General features: G+C 40.4%; 1 protein-coding gene across 1 annotated transcript; it reads left to right on the top strand.

Moving 5' to 3' along the window:
• The first annotated feature begins 664 nt into the window (after positions 1-664).
• On the top strand, positions 665-21,357 carry LOC138631120 (dual specificity protein phosphatase CDC14AB-like). Its single transcript, XM_069715885.1, has 14 exons — positions 665-1,072; positions 2,629-2,719; positions 9,363-9,438; positions 9,635-9,727; positions 9,837-9,916; positions 11,161-11,227; positions 11,343-11,405; positions 13,920-14,007; positions 14,136-14,366; positions 14,449-14,587; positions 16,650-16,875; positions 19,200-19,291; positions 20,144-20,284; positions 20,388-21,357. Exons 1-14 carry the CDS (start codon positions 1,027-1,029, stop codon positions 20,434-20,436), a joined length of 1,482 nt encoding a protein of 493 aa, XP_069571986.1. The 5' UTR covers positions 665-1,026; the 3' UTR covers positions 20,437-21,357.

The following is a 21,357-nucleotide window of genomic DNA, read 5'->3' as shown; positions in this document are numbered from 1 at the left end:
ATGTCTTCCAACTTAATGGTAAATCACAGATACGGAACGCTGTTTTTGTTCAGCAGCATGAAAATGTAGCTGTTATATAAATGCACATTACTGAGAAAAAGGGATTACAGGAACATAAACAACAAGCACTGTTTCAGCCACCTCACCAGATTTGGCAGCATGCTCTAAAGTCTCCCTAATTTATGTGGCTAAAAAACCTTTGTTGTGACCTCATTTAAAGTTTAAGGCTAGAGTTTGTGTGTGGGGTGGGGAGGGGATTGGGGGGGGATAAGGATAAGGGTAAGGGTTGGGGCACTTAGTTGTGATGGTTAAAGTAAGGGTGAAGGAATGCATTATGTCAATTAGTGTCTTCACAGAGATAGAAAGATAAACGCGTGTGTGTGTGTGTGTGTGTGTGTGTGTGTGTGTGTGTGTGTGTGTGTGTGTGTGTGTGTGTGTGTGTGTGTGTGTGTGTGTGTGTGTGTGTGTGTGTGTGTGTGTGTGTGTGTGTGTGTGTGGCCACTGACTGAGCATGTGCAGAGCAGCAGGGAGATTAGCGCTCCTGCCGACGCGGGACGGAGTGTCTCCGATTCCGGTTGATGGAATATTCCGGTCATTGGGGAACTGAATTTTTTGCGGGGGGGACTTTTTGTCAGTTCAAAGTGAGTCAGTAGGCATCAGAGAGAGAGAGAGAGAGAGATGAGGAACTTGGATTTTATTTGACTTTGGAGACACGTGCTGGTCGCCTCATCGGCTGTGAACATGGAGCTTCAAACATTTTAGCACTGAAGAGTTATTCTGAGTTCACTTAAAGTTGGACGTTTTTATCTACAAGAACACTAAACTGGGAAAATGGACATGATATGATGATATTTAAAAGTGAACGTGTGATTTTCTGGACACATCTCAAGAGGCTTCATCTTCACAACAAATAACCCAAAAACCCATTTCAGTTTGAATCACAGGACCAGTGGATTCTTTTTCATTTCATATTCTGATGTCACCTTAAACGGATATTATTAAAGAAGACACCTGTAAGTGAGTCAAATGGCAGACCAGTGTGAACAATCCGGCGCGTCAGAACTCATTAAAGGTACGTTTTACGTGTCTGTGGTATTTTAATCAATAATAAACATCATTTTATGTAAACGTTAAACATCAATCCTGGGAGGTAACCACAGACTCACCATTAGCGTCTAATGGACGCTGAGGGACGTTGTAAGAGTACAACAATAACACCTTAAGATAAAAAAAATATCATCTTTGGCACACCAGATTCCCTCTGAAATATTCCTGAAATACCTTGTAGACCACTAGTTTGTTTATTCTCTGATTGTTTCTAACAGGTAGAAACAATGGGATGTTACTTATTGTCGTGTCAGTTATATGTACACAGGCATGATGCATTTAATTTTAGATTCAGTGATGATATCGTCATCTCCAATATCCCTTTGGAATACAGTAAATACACTTCGAAACCAGATGGAAAAATGCTCTTATTTCAGAACTTGTAAGTAATCATATTTTAAAAGGGTTTTTTTTCAGTGACAGTATAATTCACTGATAGTTATTTGTACATTCCTAATTACATTGCAATAAACATCTGTTCACACTGAACTTGACATATTTTTGAATGGATTCAACTAATAAAGAACTTTATAACAAATATAGGCTCAGAGCTGGGCTCAAGGTGTAATGCGCTGGCCCTCAGCTACCTCACTTATTGAGCAAAAAGATGATGTCAGTAGGAACACGTGCTGTATCAAGGTAAATGTGAAGGTACTTTAGGTAACCCTTTATAAAGTATTTATCAGTGGTTAACAAACACTGATATAATATAGCCTACGAATAACAAGTTTATGTTTGCCAGGTTCTGACTTCTTAAAAAAAAACTTCATTTCTGCAGTTTTAAATGTTTAAAAATCATTAAAGGAGCAGTCTTTAAGGGTCTTCATGATCTATTAAAGACAGTAAATGGTAATACTAATACACAGTCATGAGTAGTTTATTTATAAAGCCATGGCCTTGTTTAGAGTGACTGTATTTTTATAAAGGCTCTGTAAGGGATGACGCTCTGGAGTAGCTCATCAGTCGTGCCAGGATTAAGTTGTATTTTAACACAGTTAAGTAACAGACATGCACAAGTGTCTGGTGGAAGGCCGATGACCTTTGGGATGATGTTGCCATAGCAACTTAGTTAAGCAGAGAAGAGTTTCTGCATTGAAGTGCCATAGAAAGGTTTGCTATGAGAGATGTATGAGGAGTTTCTAGTGGTCTAAATGTCACATGTTTGATTCACATTTCATGAAGAGCAAGTTTTGAAATGTCCAAAATGAACCGTGAGAGCGTTTCACGAACCGTCTGTTTCTCTGTATGGTCCACGAACACACCAGCATGGTTCGCTTGAGAGGCATGTCCCTGAAATGAAGCCAGAGCTGCCTGTGATCCCACAACACCTGTCAGTAATGCCATGTTTTCTGTCTGCTTGTCTTCCTCTCTGTGTGTGTGTGTGTGTGTGTGTGTGTGTGTGTGTGTGTGTGTGTGTGTGTGTGTGTGTGTGTGTGTGTGTGTGTGTGTGTGTGTGTGTGTGTGTGTGTGTGTGTGTGTGTGTGTGTGTGTGTGTGTGTGTGTGTGCGCTGTACATCACAGACCGGCTGTACTTTGCCAGTCTACGTGTCAAACCGAAGAACACGGCCAGCACACACTACTTCAGCACCGATGAAGAATTCCTGTATGAGAGGTGAGACTTCAACAGGTGGTTTCAAATGAGCACTCCGACTCATCACTTTGTGTGTTCGTCCATTTGTTGCTGCTGTTTCACACAAATTCAAAACAGCTGTCACATGGGTGTGAGCAGTGTTGTTGATGGAGGCCTTCTGTGTCACGGATGTTCAGTAGATTAGACAGACTGGAATTAATGGCTAGATTACCACTAGTTAAATGCAAGTTTCCAAAAGGTTAAAGTGTTTTTTATTTGCAGATGACAGCATTTTGTTCAGGGCAGAATTTAAATAGAGTTCTAAAGGAGAAATTGAATATGAATGTTTTTCTTAATCTAGCAAAACAAAGTTTATACTTTTTGGAAAACAATAAATAATGATGTAAAAATAAGTTTGTTTTCATATTTAAAAAAAATTCATAAAAGTTACTTCCAAATAGGAAACTACAGACATTAAACTGTAATGACCTGTGTGATTAAAAATTTTTTTAAAAACACAGACCAATATTAATTTCAATGAATATTTAGGTTTAAAGAATGAAAGAAAAGGACAAATTTAAAAAAAAAATCTAAACAATACATTTCAATAAAAGTGATGAACCTATGGAGCTCTCCTCATGTACAGTTCACATGTTACCTAGAAAAGATATTTTCTAAGTAATGTAACAAACAAATGTGTTACCATCGATTACACTGTACTACCTTTCATCAATACTATAATTATTTGGAGGATTTTCTTTTGTTATTTCAAAGTTGTAAAGCATTATTTTGAACAAATGACAAACCACCAGCTGGCTTGTTAACTGATACTTTAAAGCTCCAAATCTGACATGTTGTCTGTTGCCATTTTATTTTTTTTGTAGCTTTGAGTGACCGCATTAAGACGTGCGGTGGATCTGACTATATATACATGTATATGTATATATGATATATATTAATGCCATGGCTGTTTTCTTGCTATTACATTCTTGCTGCAAATGGAGATAAGCAAGCTGTAACATAAACCAGGGTTATTTAAACTCTGGCTCACGGACCGAAATTTACCCGTTTAAGATTTTCTAGAAGAAGAAGACACCTGTCTGTTTCACTGTTTTCCTGCTGCACCTGCTGTAAACACCGATTTGATAGTATCATAAACAAATGGTCTGAAATTTATACATTGAAGAAATGTGTGTAAATTAGTGTATTTCATTAATGCATAGATTAACATTAAGAGTTATTCGTAACCAATAATTGACAACACCCGCTGCGTCTCCAGTGATGTCCGTGTCCGTCTGTCTTGCTGCTGAGGTTGAAAAACCCTGACATAAACTATATCACATTCACAATCAGAAAACCAAACTGCACAAAGTCTGAGTCGGTGTTGCACTAAAATCTGTGACCCATCGCTGTCCTGATATTCTCACCCTCACTCCTCATGCATAAAACTCACCAACTAAACAGTATAAAAGTACTTGGTGCAAACAATATTACAATACAATTCAGTGCACATAAACTTATTCCAAGATTTTCTCACAAATATCAAATACATCAGCAGTTTTCCGTCTATAAGTGGCTTCTAAACGTTGACTTCACTCTCGGTTTGAGGAGGTTTAAGTTTCCTCACTGACTGACAGTATCGGTTTGTCTGAACTCTTCTTTAAACATACAGTTACTGTATAATGATTCCACTGACAGATCGCACACTAACTTTTTTCTTATGAGGTTATTATCATTTGAGTTACAGTCAGATTTAGGAACTATAGTTCAGTGCCTCCTCTGTGACAGCATGTGGCACTAAGGATATGGAGGTTGATGTAGAGTCCACTGTTTGAATGTATGCAGGAGTGATTCAGGGTTTCACAGTCCGTCTTGTATTTGTTTCTCCCCTTTTTGTCGTCTCTTCTCTTCACGACTCTTTTGTCTTGTCAATCTGTATGCATAACCCAACGAATCCTCAGTTATGGGGAGCTGATGATTTATCATACTGAGGGATCGGAGGGGCATCTCTTGTGTTTATAAGCTGGAAAAAAGGGCCTTAAATCTGATCCAAGCCTGAACAGATAACCTGTGGAGGCAGTGCCTGCAGGTTAAAGGCCAAACTGGTGGTTTCATTCTGTATCAGTCAGAGGGGAGTCAGTCCGGGGCAATTATTAAATGACGTGAAAAAATAAATAATAACTCATGCTGTCAGTTTAATGTCGTACCTACTGCCACTTATATTATTACTCACAGCTTCAGTTTTCTTCACTGAACTCTGTTCACGTTAACTTTCACTCAGCCATTGAGGATCATCATCATCATCATCATCATCACATAACGGCCTCCCTCATGAAGCTTTTTTTAAATGAGGAAAAAGAAAGATTCAAATTCAACCTAAATACAAAATAATGTTGATGAGTTCGATAAACAATCCACTGGACATTTAGTCAACTGAGCTCCTGATCTTAGAGGAACAGTGAGCAGGATTCAGTCACGTCCGAGGTTTCAGATTGAAACCAGCAGAAACACCTTTCTGCTCACCTTCACCTTGGAAGGGTGTCAGAGAATCTGTGGTGGCCGCGACATTTGTGAAAAAATGCAAAAGTCCCCCTCTAGAGCCGGTGTTTGTTTTTTCTGAGGTAACAAACAGCGATTCTAATGGTCTGTTAAGATCAAACACAAAGCGAGTTATTTCCACAGAGTGATTACATACAAGGTCAATGCAAAGACACAAATGTCCACAAATTCAGCAACGTGTTGAAAATATTGAACTTTAACACCTGCGAGTAACACAAAGCGAATTTTGGTCTGAACACAACTTTAGTTTCAGATGATTACTCACTGATGAAAACATAATTATGAATATTGTACTCCATTTCTGCCAATAACTTAGTCTTAATACACCGCACCTTTAAGTTGTGAGATTTTACAGGACAAGTAAACACAGTAAAAGTTGATATTCCTGAATTCCCTGAAAAAAAAACTCAAAAGAAACTTCTCTGTTTGTAATGAATAACAAATTGAGATTCAAATTTATCAGCGTGCTCTCATTTATGATGAACAATAGATTGTTTTTATTTTAAATGCAGATCATTTAAGTTTAGAAAGACGTTCGTCACGGTTACCTGATCACAATCCAACTGAGCAATGTGAGCTTCACAAGAGCTTCATCACTGTTTGCCTTTAATAACACATTTATGCAAAGTATGTACAAACAAAATCCATCCCAGCCTTTTTTACAATCCTCCCTGCCTTCCTTCCTTTCTTCCTTCCTTCCTTCCTTCCTTCCTTCCTTCCTTCCTTCCTTCCTTCCTTCCTTCCTTCCTTCCTTCCTTCCTTCCTTCCTTCCTTCCTTCCTTCCTTCCTTCCTTCCTTCCTTCCTTCCTTCCTTCCTTCCTTCATGATTTGGTCAGCATTAGTAATCTTTGTGTTTGTAAGAGAAACCAAGGCCAAGATGACATCAGTGGCTGTGCCCTCGTGATGCAGAGGGATTTAGGACAAACACTGGATGATGCCATTCAGACTGGACTCTTAATCATCCCAGCCTCCCGTTTCTACCTCCAGTGTGGGCAGCAGGTGGTGTTTGACATGGTGCTTTAATCCTTAGCATCCCAAAAAATGCAGATAGTTCACTAAAAAGTTATGTATTTAAATAGTATTTAAAACAGCAGTGGGCTCCAGTTGTGTGAGTCAGATCAAATACAGAGATGAGACATAATAGAGGGTGAACCATAAAGGGAGGATAAATAATCACATGGTTTGTATCAGATAAAAGCACCGTAAACTGCATGCGCTCATAAAGACTGTGGACTTACGTGTTCTTTAGTGGTGCAGGGTCTCCTGACGCTGGTGCTGTTAGTGACTGAGGTGGACACGGTGACTAAAGAGGTCAAAGGAGGCGAGTCAGAACCAGGATTCTCTGTAAGATTTAAAAGAAATAAAAATACCTTGTAAGTTGACACTATTTGTATAATATCTTTTGTACGATTTAAAGAACAAAGCACATAATAACAATTAATAAGAATACTACTACTACTACTAATAATAATAATAAACTGGAGCCTATCCCAGCTGACTTTGGCCAAAAGCAAGTTTCTGTCCCATAAGTAAAAAAAGAAACACAATTCTAAAAGAATAAATTAATTGAACAATTAAAGGTTTTGTGTAAAACGGTCTCTCAAGAAATAATTTGAAATTAGACATTAAGTAACAGCCTGAGTTCCTAACCATCCGTCAGACCTCTGCCAGTGATCTCTTGTTCTTGTTTTGGGTCAGAAGTCGAATAAATAACACTGTAGTAACAGCAGCTTGTAAAGGAAAGATAAAGGTGGATATGAACTTGTGTCTCTGGGTGTCTCTGCATGTTGAAACAAGTGATGAATGGAGGTCTAATGATCCAAATGAGGTAAAACTGAAACGTGGTATATTTTGTTCAGAACCTCAAATAATAAAGGGAGCACTTTAAATAAAGAAAACAGATTCAACCCTCATAAAACAGAAGTCAGAATCATGTTGTTCCCATGCTTTAAGCTGCAAGCTTGCACTGAAAATGTGCAAGGTCAGCATCCGCTGACATGGATGGCCTCTGCACTGTAAATTACACAAGTCTGATTTTCCCACGAGATGACGCTGAAAGGTTTTGGCTCCATTATTTACCATTCGGGCCTTCTGGCATCAGAATACATCTGGAGTGAAGATCCAGACGGTCGGGTTTGTAAAACAGCAAAAAGGAAATCCAGGCGCCTAATGTGTTTAAGAGGTCACTGAACGCTCATCTCATCATACGTCAAAGTCAGACGCTGTCGCAGATTATCATGATACACCAGGAGGTGTTCCACTGGCCTGTGACACACTGAACTGACCTCGTGAGGTTTTTATTTGCTTTAAAACTACAGAATACATTTGTAAAGTTAAATAACTCAAATAGAGGTTAATATCCTGCAGACACTTCAGGTAGACGGGACACAGAGACCCCCAGAGGACACTCTGCCTTATTACACATCTGTCCAGTGTACTAATCTGTACAGGAAGTATCAGCTGTACATCCATTCAAAGTAAAAGCTTTCTATTTTGTCCCATACAGACACATATGGATTACTGAATGGGGCCTGCTGGTCATAAACGTAAGGGCCCAAGGAGTCAGAGGCCCCAGGAATTAAAACAACTATGTTGGGATGGAAAATAAAAAAATAACTAAGACACAAAACGACAACCAAGAAATGAAAAATGGCCAAGAAAGGTTTAGAAAACAACTACACACACAGAACAACTGTAAACAGATGTGAGGTGACAACAAAGACACAAAACAACCACGAATGGATGCAAAACAGCCTCAGGGAGGAAAAACAAGCACAAACACAAACCAAAACTAGAATAAAAACACACCAAAAAACTGCAGAGTCACAAAACCACCACAACAATATATAAAACAAAGATTTGTATGATCTTATTATGGTGTCTTCCTAGAAATATTTTTTCTGCACATTTTTGTCACAGTTTCACATTTTTGTCACCTTGTGTTGTCAGATTTCTGTATTTTTAGTTTTACTGCACCACAGTCGGCCTGCAGCGCTTGCTCGGATGTCAACAGGTGTCCCTCTGCTGCGCTTCAGTTTGGGGATCAAACCAGTTTGAGTTGAATAAATCTGAAGCATTCCAGAGGGCCATTTAAAAAGACTTTAATATCTAATCAAAGTTAAAAAAAAAAAAAACAAAAAAAAACATGCCAACAAGTTTCAGCCATTCATCACGGCAAATACAGAATGGATGTTTTGTCTTCCTGTTGGCAATGATCAATTTTGAGCAGTCACCTCATCAGTGTACGCAGGTAAAGTCACATGATAAACCGCGTCCAGCAGAGGAAACCACAAATACAAGTCTTACATTATGAAATAATCAAACTCTTGAGTGCTTCAGATTTCTTCAACTTAGAAGGTTTTAGTTTCTATTGTCTGATCTGATCTGGATCCTGTGGTTGCTGGGCAGCATTGTTAAAGGGGATTTTAATCTCTGTGAGGTTTCCTGGTAAAATGTTCTTTGCTGTTGATCGCTCATGGCAGCGCTATGGTCAGTGACGCAATAATTACTGAATCCTTTTACATCATTTTTTTGTTTGTTTTTGTTTTTTTGTTACAGGTCCAAACATAATTCAGGGTGTAACGCGATAACATTTGTGCGTCTGCTGGCACATTAATAACTTAAATGGAAGGAAACAATATCCCCTCACAATACAATATACAAACACATATACATATAAATGTATATGTTGGTTTAAAACCTGTTCTGTGTATCACATTTACTGTCTGTTATAAAAAAATATGAAGTTTTGTATTTTCCAAAAATATAAATTCAAAAACACATACAAGATCATATGACATGTTCATCTGTTTACTGTGTTGCAGGGTCTTCTACCTGGCATCAGCCAACTCCAACACAGACTTCCCTCTTTGCTCCTTTTATTGTATACATGGGGTTATAAAACAGCATGTGGTCTCTTTGTCTCCCATATGGCATTTGCTCTATGTGTGCTAAACTAGATAAGCCAGTTCCTCCTTCCCCCGAGGGGCCATGAGAGGAACTCGTGGAATGTGCCTGCAGTATGAGACATTTCAACTACAGTTTAATGCATAGACTAACTGAAACTTTACACACATAATAGTAACTTAATTTACACACTGCTGTACATCTGTTTACTGTGTTGCAGTTTCTATGCCGACTTTGGGCCTCTTAACCTGGCCATGCTGTACAGATACTGCTGCAAACTCAACAAGAAGCTCAAGGTAATCCAGCCGCACGTCACATGCAGGACGGCTCTCATGTCTTATCCTGTGTAGAGATTCCAGGTTCCACCTCAGGCTGACAGGAAGCTCTGCACTTTAACTTTATAGTCTACTTTGTTCTAGCAGTGGACAATTAAATTATTCACACTCATGTCATTGATTATTAACGATGGGTATCGACTCGCTTTGTTTCCAGTCCTTCACAATGTCGAGAAAAAAACTGGTCCACTACACAAGTTATGACCAGAAGAAGAGAGCCAATGCTGCTGTTCTCATCGGTGCCTTCGCTGTAAATATATATATTTTTATTGATCCATCACTTCATATCAATTCATATCAACCCATCTGTCCGTCTGTCCATTATTAGTAACACAGTTTCACCTGTGCTCACACTGTAGGTGATTTATTTGAAAAGGAGTCCTGAAGAAGTCTACCGGACTCTGATCTCAGGAAACAACACCGGCTACCTGCCGTTCAGGTACACTGACACACGTCTTGTGGAAATATCCTGTTTTCCTTTCATGTCATGTTTGGAAAACCATGAACGTGATGGCAAGAATACTGTACAAGATTCAATCAAAAAGTCCCAAGACTGCTCCTGTTGCACATGAAGGGAGCGCAGCACTGCAGCTACATGCACGAAGCAGGGCGAAGCTATAACCCTCGCGAGTCAGTATGGTTACACACCTTTTTGTGACCACTGGCAACGATCTCACCGTGCACTTGAAACCTGAGCAGAGAGAACACATCCAATTTTGTGTCACGTTCTTTGGGGAACAGAAAGAAGTCACATGGAGCCAAATCCACCGAGGAGACGGGGTGGGCGGAGATGATTTGATATGATCTCTGTGTTGTTGAGGGCGAGAAAACTTGTGTTTTCATGTTGTCATGTTGGAGAACTCGTGTCATCGCGCCACAGTTCAGCTGGTTTGCACTGAACATTTTCTCTCAGACACCTCAGAGGATCACAGTAAAACTCTGTGTTGACAGTTTAATCTTGAGAAAAGAATTCACAATGCACAACCTCCAAAAAGTCAAAGAAAACTCACAGGTTTTGCACTCCTGGCCTGATGCATGACGTTCTTCCCCTCTTGAAATGTCAATGCTACTCAAAACACCTCACCTGGCTCGCTTTTTCGTTTCTGTAGATTTTCTGAAGCATTTCAAAGGTCTCTGATTTCCTGAGTTTGACCCAAAATTGGATATACACGTACAACTGCTCACAAAAACATGTAACTCAGGTGCTGTTTCTGATCAAGCAGCATAACTTGGAACAACTCACAAAGGTCAGAGCGTATCCCTGCTTGCCTCTTGTATATTTTCATTTCAATAAAGGCTCCATATGGTTTGGAAAAATAGAGATTTCAACGTTCTCCGCCATCACTACTTCCTCACTGTGAACTTGATGGTTTTTATTCGAGACAAGCAGGTTGGACATGATGTTGCCATCATTATATAATATATTAAAAAACAAAAGTACAATCAGAAATATTATAACATTTGATTGTTGGAGAGGCTTCACATGTAGTCAAACGTCCCACCACACCGAATGCATCTGATGCCACAAATGAATTCTTTACTTTAAACTAAATGAACATATCCCCGTTGTTGTGTGTGTGTGTGTGTGTGTGTGTGTGTGTGTGTGTGTGTGTGTGTGTGTGTGTGTGTGTGTGTGTGTGTGTGTGTGTGTGTGTGTGTGTGTGTGTTGTGTGCACTCCACAGAGATGCAGCAGCAGGTGAATGCTCCTTCAACCTCACGGTCCTGGACTGCTTACAAGGAGTCCGCAAGGTAAACAACAAGAACAGCTGAGACCAACAACAACAGATCACTTTGGTAAATTACATATGAACGTGCAGCTGCAGATAAAAACTCTCCTCCACTGTCCTCTCTATTCTCTCTGCAGGCTTTACAGCACAGCTTCCTGGACTTTGAAAATTTCAACGCTGAGGAATATGAACATTATGAGGTAACACCTTATACAACTAAAGTAAACTGAATACATGTTAAATTATGTTAAATAATTCTAAATAGTATCATCTTTCAATAGTTACTATTACTTCAAACTTGAAGTGAAGGTTGTTTGAGCTGATAAAAACCCACAAGTTCAAAAGGGAACATTGAAAACCAGTCTCAGGCTTGTTACATGTAATCAAATTCCAAAATAAATCATTTAAATCAGTTACAGTTATTGAGAATAAAAATGTAACTTAAGTTACTATAGTTACTAATGAAATTGTTGGTGACTTTTCTGTAAAAAGCATATATATATATATATATACAATATAATGTTCATTTTGTTGCTGCACAGGAATGTAGTCTGTCTCCGTCTAGACAGACTACATTCATTTTGCAGTACAGTGAACCCTCGCTATAACGCGGTTCACCTTTCACGGTCTCGCTGCTTCACGGATTTGCATCGTGCATTGAAATCACATTACGACTATATGTAACGTAGATATATTTAATGTCCAGTTCTATCTATTTCAATTGTAAAATAAAGGTTTCTACTTCACGGATTTCGCCTATCACGGTTTCTATTTGGAACGTAACCCCCCCGAAAAACGAGGGTTCACTGTATGTGCTTAAATTTTAAGCATTATTTTTTTTCTCCTGTTAGAATTTGCACTGCCTCTCTGCCAATCAAATCAATGTGTATTTCTCTAAGCAACTGCCATGTTGTAGAATAAGATAAAGAGGTATTTAAAAAGTCATTCAGGAACCAGTGTGAAAAACTGTGACCAGTTGTCAGACCTGTTGATCATTCTGTCATCACTCAGCGTGGAGTTTAAACTTAAAGGAACATCTTTACTTTGCTGCAGTCAGTTGTGATCAACATACTTGTGATTTGTTTTTGGTCTTTGTGCCTTAAAATGAAACATTCAAATCTTGATTCAGTTTATATTGAAGAACTTTTAATAAAAGTTTGACAGTAATCAATGTTGTGAGGTTTAATTTGCCTACTATATATTAAATTTTTTTTGACTATTCAGCTTTATTTCTCTGTGTAAAACATTATCTGGAAAAGTAATCAAATGTAATAAGTAACATTACTTTGATGATGGAATGAAAATAGTTAAATCACATATTACAGTTAAAAAAGATGAAATAGTAATCTGTAACCTTCCCAACACTGTTGAAACACAGGCCCCAATGCAGGTAAATACATGAACTATGTCATCAAAGAACCTGTAAACCGTTTTGGACTGGATTACATGATTCTACATGTAAAGACGTTGCCTGAACAAGTGGGAAACCAGACTGTGAAGTTTCATAAAAAGGGGAGAAGTTTGGTAACTACTGAATAAAAGTTGAAACAGTGGTGACAGTGGATCAGAGTTAGAGTCAGACTATCAATTACACAACATGCAGTTAGGTTCTGAAAAATGAAGACAATGCACAATTCACACAACCTTTCACTTAAAAACACACTGAAGGCTAAATGCTTCTGAAACAGCGCAAAGATTATATGTGGACGTTGGTTTTCATGATGCTCAGACAGTTTGAAGGATTTCCATGAAGTCAACTTCTACACACAGAGTCCAAGAGGAAATGTATCGGTCACTAAATGTCACACAACTGAAAGATGAAAATTTGTCAAAGACCATAAAAAGAAGCTTGATTAACACTGGCAACACATTTACTAGTCAGAGGAAACCAAAATAAATGACTCCGGATCAGACCGGGTTTAGCATGTTTGGTGTGCAACTGGACTCAACCACCACAGTGAGTGCAGAAGACCAACCGTGAAACATGCTGACACGCTGCTGAATTTGTGCTGTAGGGGAGATGACTTTTATAGATGGCACTATGAATGCAAGTTTGAAAATGTTATCACCAAGTGTCACATTGAAAACGTACAAGTTTCTGGCCAACTATGTCCCCTGACTTGAATCAGGGAGTCTGAGGAGGCGAGAGCAACCATTCATCTCCAGCAAGTAGCAGCTGAGAAGAATCAGCTCTCCACAGATATGTGACGGACTGTCTGTCATCAAAATGAACGGCAAACAGACAAAACATGGAAAAACGAAAGAATGCAATCCCATCAATGAGGCATGTTCTTGTTTTTATTGTGGTGTACAGGCTATCTTAACAATATTATTGTATAGCAATTTTCTAAACTCCAGTGACACAGTGCTTCGCATAAAATAAGCCATTAAAACAAAATAACAAGTGAATTCTAATAAGCCAATGATCGTATAAAACAAACATAAAAATAAATTAAAACAGGGTATAAAAGAAATAAGAGTGTCTCACTAAAATCAGCAAAAGCTCACAAAAAGATGTCACTGACTCTGCAGACCTTATTTCCTCGGCAGCTCGATCCATAACTCGGGGCCTCTTGACTGAAAATGCTTTGTCACCCTTAGTTTAAAAACGTGTCTCCGGAACAGACAAAAGTTTAAGTGGATCTGAATTGGTTCCACGTGGTTGGATTATCTCTGTAACGCTACAGCTGCCTCTTTTCTCTCTGTGTTTATAGCGAGTTGAAAACGGAGATATGAACTGGATCATTCCAGGGAAAATTATGGCGTTCAGCAGCCCTCACCCTCGCAGCAAGATAGAGAACGGTGAGTCACATTTCACACCAACACAGCACAGGGCAGGTTTCCTGAGCTCCCAAGAAGTAAATCATTCGTCTATAGAAAGTGATGAAAATGTCCCACTACTGTAACTCTCTCCCTGACTGTGTCTGCAGGTTATCCTCTCCATTCACCCGAGGCGTACTTCGCATATTTCGACCAGAACAATGTAACAGCCGTGGTTCGTCTGAACAGGAAGCTGTATGACAGCCGGCGCTTTGAGGATGCGGGATTCGAGCACCATGATCTCTTCTTCCTCGACGGGACCACGCCCTCCGACCTCATCACCAGGCGGTTCCTGCATGTGTGTGAAAGTACTAAAGGGGCTGTGGCGGTGCACTGTAAAGGTGAGACTGCATTCATTTTCTGTTTCACAGTGAAAAGTGCACGTCCTGAAGGTCTTTCTTTAAAAACCCTGTCCAACCCTAGCTGGACTGGGCCGTACCGGCACTCTGATCGGCTGCTACCTGATGAAGCACTTCCGGTTCACTGCAGCTGAGGCCATCGCTTGGATGAGAATCTGCCGACCCGGATCCGTCATCGGCCCCCAGCAGAACTTCTTAGAAGAGTGAGTTTCAGGCTCAGAAACAACAGAGTTCACTGTTTTCCCCCTTTGAGATGCATCAGAAGGTTTTTTATAGAGTTGTGGACTGGTGGTTTCCAGCAGTGTTTAGGGTTTTAGTGACATCTAGTGGTGAGATTACAGATTGCCATAAATTAAATATCTCACCCTCCTCTTCCACACGTGGAAGAGAATATAATGTGGTTTACAGAAAACAAGAAAACCCTCTACAGACACTTTCATACCGGTTTCTTAGAACCTGCGTCCTATAAGTAGATATGATTGGCTCATTCTGAGGTCATGAAAACACAGTGATTCTTAGTTTCAGGTGATTGTACACTAATGTAAATACAATCATTGATAAAGTTCAACAAGGAAAAGGACACGGAGGCAGTTTGAAGCTGACTGAGAACTTTACTCACAAGGGATTGTTGAATTGTTGAAACAAAAGACAGACAGGTAAACAGAACTCTAGGAAAACTAACGTCAAGGCTCAGAGAGAAAAAAACAAAAACTATCATCTGGTAACTAGTAGTGGCAGACTGGTGATGTGTTCCAGATGTTGTCCCTGTGTTCCAGATGTTGTTCTTGTGTTCCAGATGTTGTTCTTGTGTTCCAGATGTTGTACTTGTGTCCCAGATGTTGTACTTGTGTTCCAGATGTTGTTCTTGTGTTCCAGATGTTGTACTTGTGTTCCAGATGTTGTATTTGTGTTCTAACTCTCTCTACTCTGAGTGTATCAGTGTGTTCACTCTGTCAGTCCAGAAACATGCAGTGCACTACAAGTACCAGGATGAAGCACTCAGAACCTCCAAAAGAAGAGGTGTGGAACTCTGGACACCTTCCACCCTAAACGGTCGCCATCTTGGCTCTGTAGAAGAAGGGGCGGGGCCACCAATGTAAAGAATGTTCAAATTAAAAGTGTCTGAGCAAGCTGCAGCTGTTTCCTGAACAGGAAGTGTTTCTTTTTCACTGCTGCTGCTGAACGAAAGCCATCAGAGTGTTTATTGTTGTTTATTGTGTGTTAAACAGATTGCATGAAAAACATGTTCATTTTCTGGGTAAAATAATTGAAGCTGCAGATATTTTGGCTTCACATGCTGAAGTAATTTCCTGTCAGTACAAAAGGATAGTGTGCTTTTGAGACATCTCCTGCACTACACCAGAGTCCTAACATGTGAACCCTGTTTGTTAGTGTACTGAGTCATCTGGAACACAACATGAGAGCAGATGGCTGTTTGCAGAGTGGCTGAAGGTGGAGCTGGTTGATGAGGTGGCAGGCAGGACACTGAGAGAGAGAGACTGGGGACCTCTGGTGGGCTGAGAGTGTTACAGGGTATAAACTGAATAAATTACAGATAGAAAGACCAAAACTGAGCCATTATGAATATTATATTTAATATCTGCCAATAGATACCCCAACATGTGTCACACTGAACCTTTAATCCAGGTACATTTTGCCCGATATGGCAACGTTGTTTGAGCTGTTGGTCATCATCATCATCAATACAGAACCAAATGTGGATTAATCAGCTGCTGAAAATATTTCCTAACAAAAGTGATATTTCTTATTTCTTCTTTGAGTAACATTACTCAACGTTAATGACATTTTTGGGTTACTTTTGAAGATTCAGAGATGGGCTAAGAACTACAGGCAGGGAGTCATAAGACTTATCATGTTTTTTGTAACCTTTTTTGGGGGGATTTATTGACAATGAAAATGTAGAATAATACCAGCAATTGTCTTTTTAATTGTCCACTTTTATATGTTACTGAAATATCTTAACACACCCACAGTGGATTGCTAAAATTTTTAGTACAAACAGTTTTGGTCGTCTCTTTAACGTCGCATGGGTCCGATACTTTGCTGAAAATTGTTATCTGATTCCTATCAAAGCATCTCTACTTGCTTTTTTCTTTTTACTGTTGTATGCTAACATGAAAAATGTATATACATTTTTACGTGACTATTGTCTGTGTGTGTGTGTGTGTGTGTGTGTGTGTGTGTGTGTGTGTGTGTGTGTGTGTGTGTGTGTGTGTGTGTGTGTGTGTGTGTGTATATATGTAGGAAACAGCACAGTTTGTGGGTGCAGGGCGATGTGCATCGGTCCAAACAGAAGCTGGTCCATGCGAGACTGAGTCGCCGACAGCAGCTGCATCAACAGCGTCAGCAGCAGCTCCACAGCTGTGACTCCCTGGAGGGAGGTAAACAGGAAGCCATGTCCCGCCTCCTCTCCAGCATGGATGACCTGTCAATCAATACCACCCTCTGCAAATCATACAGCTTGGACGAGGTGAGGGGAGGGACTTTCTGCCATCATTATTACAGCTCTTATGAAACGATAATTGCACAATATAAAACTGCAAACAGACCATTCATTTACAGTGGGTACGGAAAGTATTCAGACCCCTTTAAATTTTTCACTGTGTTTCATTGCAGCCATTTGCTAAAATCAAAAAAGTTCATTTTATTTCTCATTAATGTACACTCAGCACCCCATCTTGACAGAAAAAAACAGAAATGTAGAAATTTGTGCAAATTTATTAAGAAAGAAAAACTGAAATATCACATGGTCATAAGTATTCAGAGCCTTTGCTCAGTATTGAGTAGAAGCACCCTTTTGAGCTCGTACAGCCATGAGTCTTCTTGGGAATGATGCAACAAGCTTTTCACACCTGGATTTGGGGATCCTCTGCCATTCTTCCTTGCAGATCCTCTCCAGTTCCGTCAGGTTGGATGGTGAACGTTGGTGGACAGACATTTTCAGGTCTCTCCAGTGATGCTCAATTGGGTTTAGGTCAGGGCTCTGGCTGGGCCAGTCAAGAATGGTCACAGAGTTGTTCCGAAGCCACTCCTTTGTTATTTTAGCTGTGTGCTTAGGGTCATTGTCTTGTTGGAAGGTGAACCTTCGGCCCAGTCTGAGGTCCAGAGCACTCTGGAAGAGGTTTTCTTCCAGGATATCTCTGTACTTGGCCGCATTCATCTTTCCTTCAATTGCAACCAGTCGTCCTGTTCCTGCAGCTGAAAAACACCTCCATAGCATGATGCTGCCACCACCATGTTTCACTGTTGGGATTGTATTGGGCAGGTGATGAGCAGTGCCTGGTTTTCTCCACACATACCGCTTAGAATTAACGCCAAAAAGTTCAATCTTGGTCTCATCAGACCAGAGAATCTTATTTCTCATAGTCTGGGAGTCCTTCATGTGTTTTTTGTCAAACTCTATGCGGGCTTTCATATGTCTTGCACTGAGGAGAGGCTTCCGTCGGGCCACTCTGCCATAAAGCCCCGACTGGTGGAGGGCTGCAGTGATAGTTGACTTTGTGGAACTTTCTCCCATCTCCCTACTGCATCTCTGGAGCTCAGCCACAGTGATCTTTGGGTTCTTCTTTACCTCTCTCACCAAGGCTCTTCTCCCACGATTGCTCAGTTTGGCTGGACGGCCAGGTCTAGGAAGAGTTCTGGTCGTCCCAAACTTCTTCCATTTAAGGATTATGGAGGCCACTGTGCTCTTAGGAACCTTGAGTGCTGCAGACATTATTTTGTAACCTTGGCCAGATCTGTGCCTTGCCACAATTCTGTCTCTGAGCTCCTTGGACAGTTCCTTCGACCTCATGATTCTCATTTGCTCTGACATGCACTGTGAGCTGTAAGGTCTTATATAGACAGGTGTGTGCCTTTCCTAATCAAGTCCAATCAGTTTAATTAAACACAGCTGGACTATGAGAAATAAGATTCTCTGGTCTGATTGAACTTTTTGGCGTTAATTCTAAGCGGTATGTGTGGAGAAAACCAGGCACTGCTCATCACCTGCCCAATACAATCCCAACAGTGAAACATGGTGGTGGCAGCATCATGCTATGGGGGTGTTTTTCAGCTGCAGGGACAGGACGACTGGTTGCAATTGAAGGAAAGATGAATGCGGCCAAGTACAGAGATATCCTGGAAGAAAACCTCTTCCAGAGTGCTCTGGACCTCAGACTGGGCCGAAGGTTCACCTTCCAACAAGACAACGACCCGAAGCACACAGCTAAAATAACAAAGGAGTGGCTTCGGAACAACTCTGTGACCATTCTTGACTGGCCCAGCCAGAGCCCTGACCTAAACCCAATGGAGCATCTCTGGAGAGACCTGAAAATGGCTGTCCACCAACGTTCACCATCCAACCTGACGGAACTGGAGAGGATCTGCAAGGAAGAATGGCAGAGGATCCCCAAATCCAGGTGTGAAAAGCTTGTTGCATCATTCCCAAGAAGACTCATGGCTGTACGAGCTCAAAAGGGTGCTTCTACTCAATACTGAGCAAAGGGTCTGAATACTTATGACCATGTGATATTTCAGTTTTTCTTTCTTAATAAATTTGCACAAATTTCTACATTTCTGTTTTTTTCTGTCAAGATGGGGTGCTAAGTGTACATTAATGAGAAATAAAATGAACTTTTTTGATTTTAGCAAATGGCTGCAATGAAACAAAGAGTGAAAAATTTAAAGGGGTCTGAATACTTTCCGTACCCACTGTATATTTGCAATGCAACCCCAAGACTTCACACTTTCTTACAGATCAATATGAATAATTGTTCTTTTTTAATACTGATAACACTCTCTCTTTCTGTGTAGAATAACTGCAACGAAACCAGTCTAACTCAGGGAGACAAACTGAGAGCACTGAAGGGACAACGGCCACCTCGCTCAGTCTCATCCTCTTTGAGGTGACACTTTCTTATTACTTGTTTTTTTGGTAATTGTTAAGCTTGAATCCAGAATAGGATCAGAACTGCCATTTAGAGAGATAATGACAGACTGTAGAAACTCTTGTGGGCAGCAAAAAAAGAAAATTTAAATAGTCTTACACAACCATGGCCTGTCTACATATAGGTGTTTTTCCTTAGTTTGTCTGCTGAGCCTCATATGAGGGGTTTGTCTCAACTGCACTCCTTCTTATTAGTTTTCTGGAGGTCCATCTGAAAATAATCCCTCATTAATTAGAAAAGAAGATTTAAAAAGACCTGTTTTTGGCGTGTCTGTCTGATTGACAGGCCTGTGGTGCAGTCAGGTTACAGCTATCGGTGGGCGGGACGTAGTATCGTCAGGTTTCCAATCAGATCAGTCAGATCCACCTCTGGCTCCTCCCCCAGCTCATCCAAATATGGTCACTTCCTGCTCCGAACCGCTCCGATTTAGCAAAATGGCGACGGACAAATTCCGAACTCGAGGCTTCATAACGTTCACAAACCAACGGGTGACGTCACCGCTGGTTGATGCTTGTTTTTTTCCCATTTCCACCGCACCCTGTTGGATTTGTTAACAAAACATGTTAATATTGTTGTTTAATTCCATTAAAAATTGAACAAAAAGTAAAAATGATTATTCCTGTTGGTTCATCGAGTTGGGTGACCTAATGTCATGTCTGTGTGTCTGCAGAGCTTTGAAGGATTATTCGTTTATCTTTTCAAATGCTTTGCTATAGAAAAAATATACAGTTCCTTTTTGTCTTAGGAAAAAATACTGTATCAAAACTACATATGTTATAATTTGTTGACTCCTCTCTGTTTCTCATTCAGGTTCAACATGTCCAAGTCCTCGCAATGCTCCATCCTGCCCCCACCGAAGTCCCCCAAAATCCCTCTCTCCCTTCCCTCCTCCTCCACCTCATCTAAAAAGCTTGTACAAAACTCGACATCGTCCATTACACAGATGAAGAGGTGGGTGCCCATCATTTTTTTCAATTTCAAATAAGAGACATCATTTTTTTTTTATTATTTGTCTCTATCTTACTGTTTGTCGACTGTCGGCCTCTCTCCTCAGTCCCTTCAGCCTGGGTCTGTTCAGCACCCGGCCGGCATTAATTCACTGACATGTTTCTGGGGATGAAGTCGACTCCACTGACGCTGAATCGGCCTTAAACATTTTGTCAGCCCCGACAAATGTTTGAATATTTTATCTAATGCAGTTAATGAAGTGAACACTTAAAGGGCTCCATCACTGGTCTCCTTCATCAGTGTGTGATGAAAGATCCGGCACTATTGCTGTGTTCCAAATGGCGTACTTACACTCATTTTAAGTCCATTAGTGTGTGTTTACACTGACGAGTATGTAAACATGCAGCACACTAAACGCTGGACACGTTCAGCACTCACCGGTCGTCATCTTGGCCACGCAGCAGAAAAGCAGCAGGTACTAAATTGCGTGTTCCTCCCAAAAGTTTGCACATTTTTTTGCACCCGTTTTGCGGGTGATTTACTGAATAATTGCATCATTGAAATCAGGTGCAAATCGCTGTATTTAAATGAGGGTTTACGTGTTAAAGTGATTCAAGCAATGGAAAACAGAGCAACCGCAAAAGGAAAAGTAAATCTGATGCCATTGACATTAAGAAATATAAATATAACAAGAACAAAACGCTATACAGTATTGGACATTATTAGCAAGAAAGTCAGTACTGTGGGGAAAATAAAAAGGCTTAATAATAAAACGTCGGCAAATAAAAGAGGAGGACGGTGGATGAGATCCTCTAACAAACACCGATCAGCAGGTCCAGATCTTTCTTTGATGAACAGGTGACTTTTCATCCAGTGCCTCGCGAGTGCTCGTGAACCTTATGAAGCTACCTGTGAATTCTGCGGGACACTTTCAGGACCTGTGACAGCTCACCTGAATAACGGGACTGGTGGGATATCCAAGCTGCGATACGCTGGAATGATCCAGAGGCAGGACAATGCTGACTCGCAAGAAGTTATTTAATTGTTGGTATTTCGTCTCTCCTCCTTATTGTTTG

Source organism: Brachyistius frenatus, unplaced genomic scaffold (assembly GCF_029030835.1).
Source record: "Brachyistius frenatus isolate BFR_SWC_R1_liver_20210118 unplaced genomic scaffold, ASM2903083v1 Contig_149, whole genome shotgun sequence".
NCBI classification, from domain to species: Eukaryota; Metazoa; Chordata; class Actinopteri; family Embiotocidae; genus Brachyistius; species Brachyistius frenatus.
The sequence above is the reverse complement of the archived record's forward strand: the minus strand, read 5'-3'. Positions and strand labels throughout refer to the sequence as shown.

Bases quoted from the DNA above. Each gene is read 5' to 3' on its own strand.
- LOC138631120 (XM_069715885.1), top strand. From the start codon at position 1,027: ATGGCAGACCAGTGTGAACAATCCGGCGCGTCAGAACTCATTAAAG. The intron at 14,367-14,448 runs GTGAGACTGCAT...GTCCAACCCTAG, and splicing joins TGTGGCGGTGCACTGTAAAG to CTGGACTGGGCCGTACCGGC. The intron at 20,285-20,387 runs GTGGGTGCCCAT...CTCTCTCCTCAG, and splicing joins TCCATTACACAGATGAAGAG to TCCCTTCAGCCTGGGTCTGT.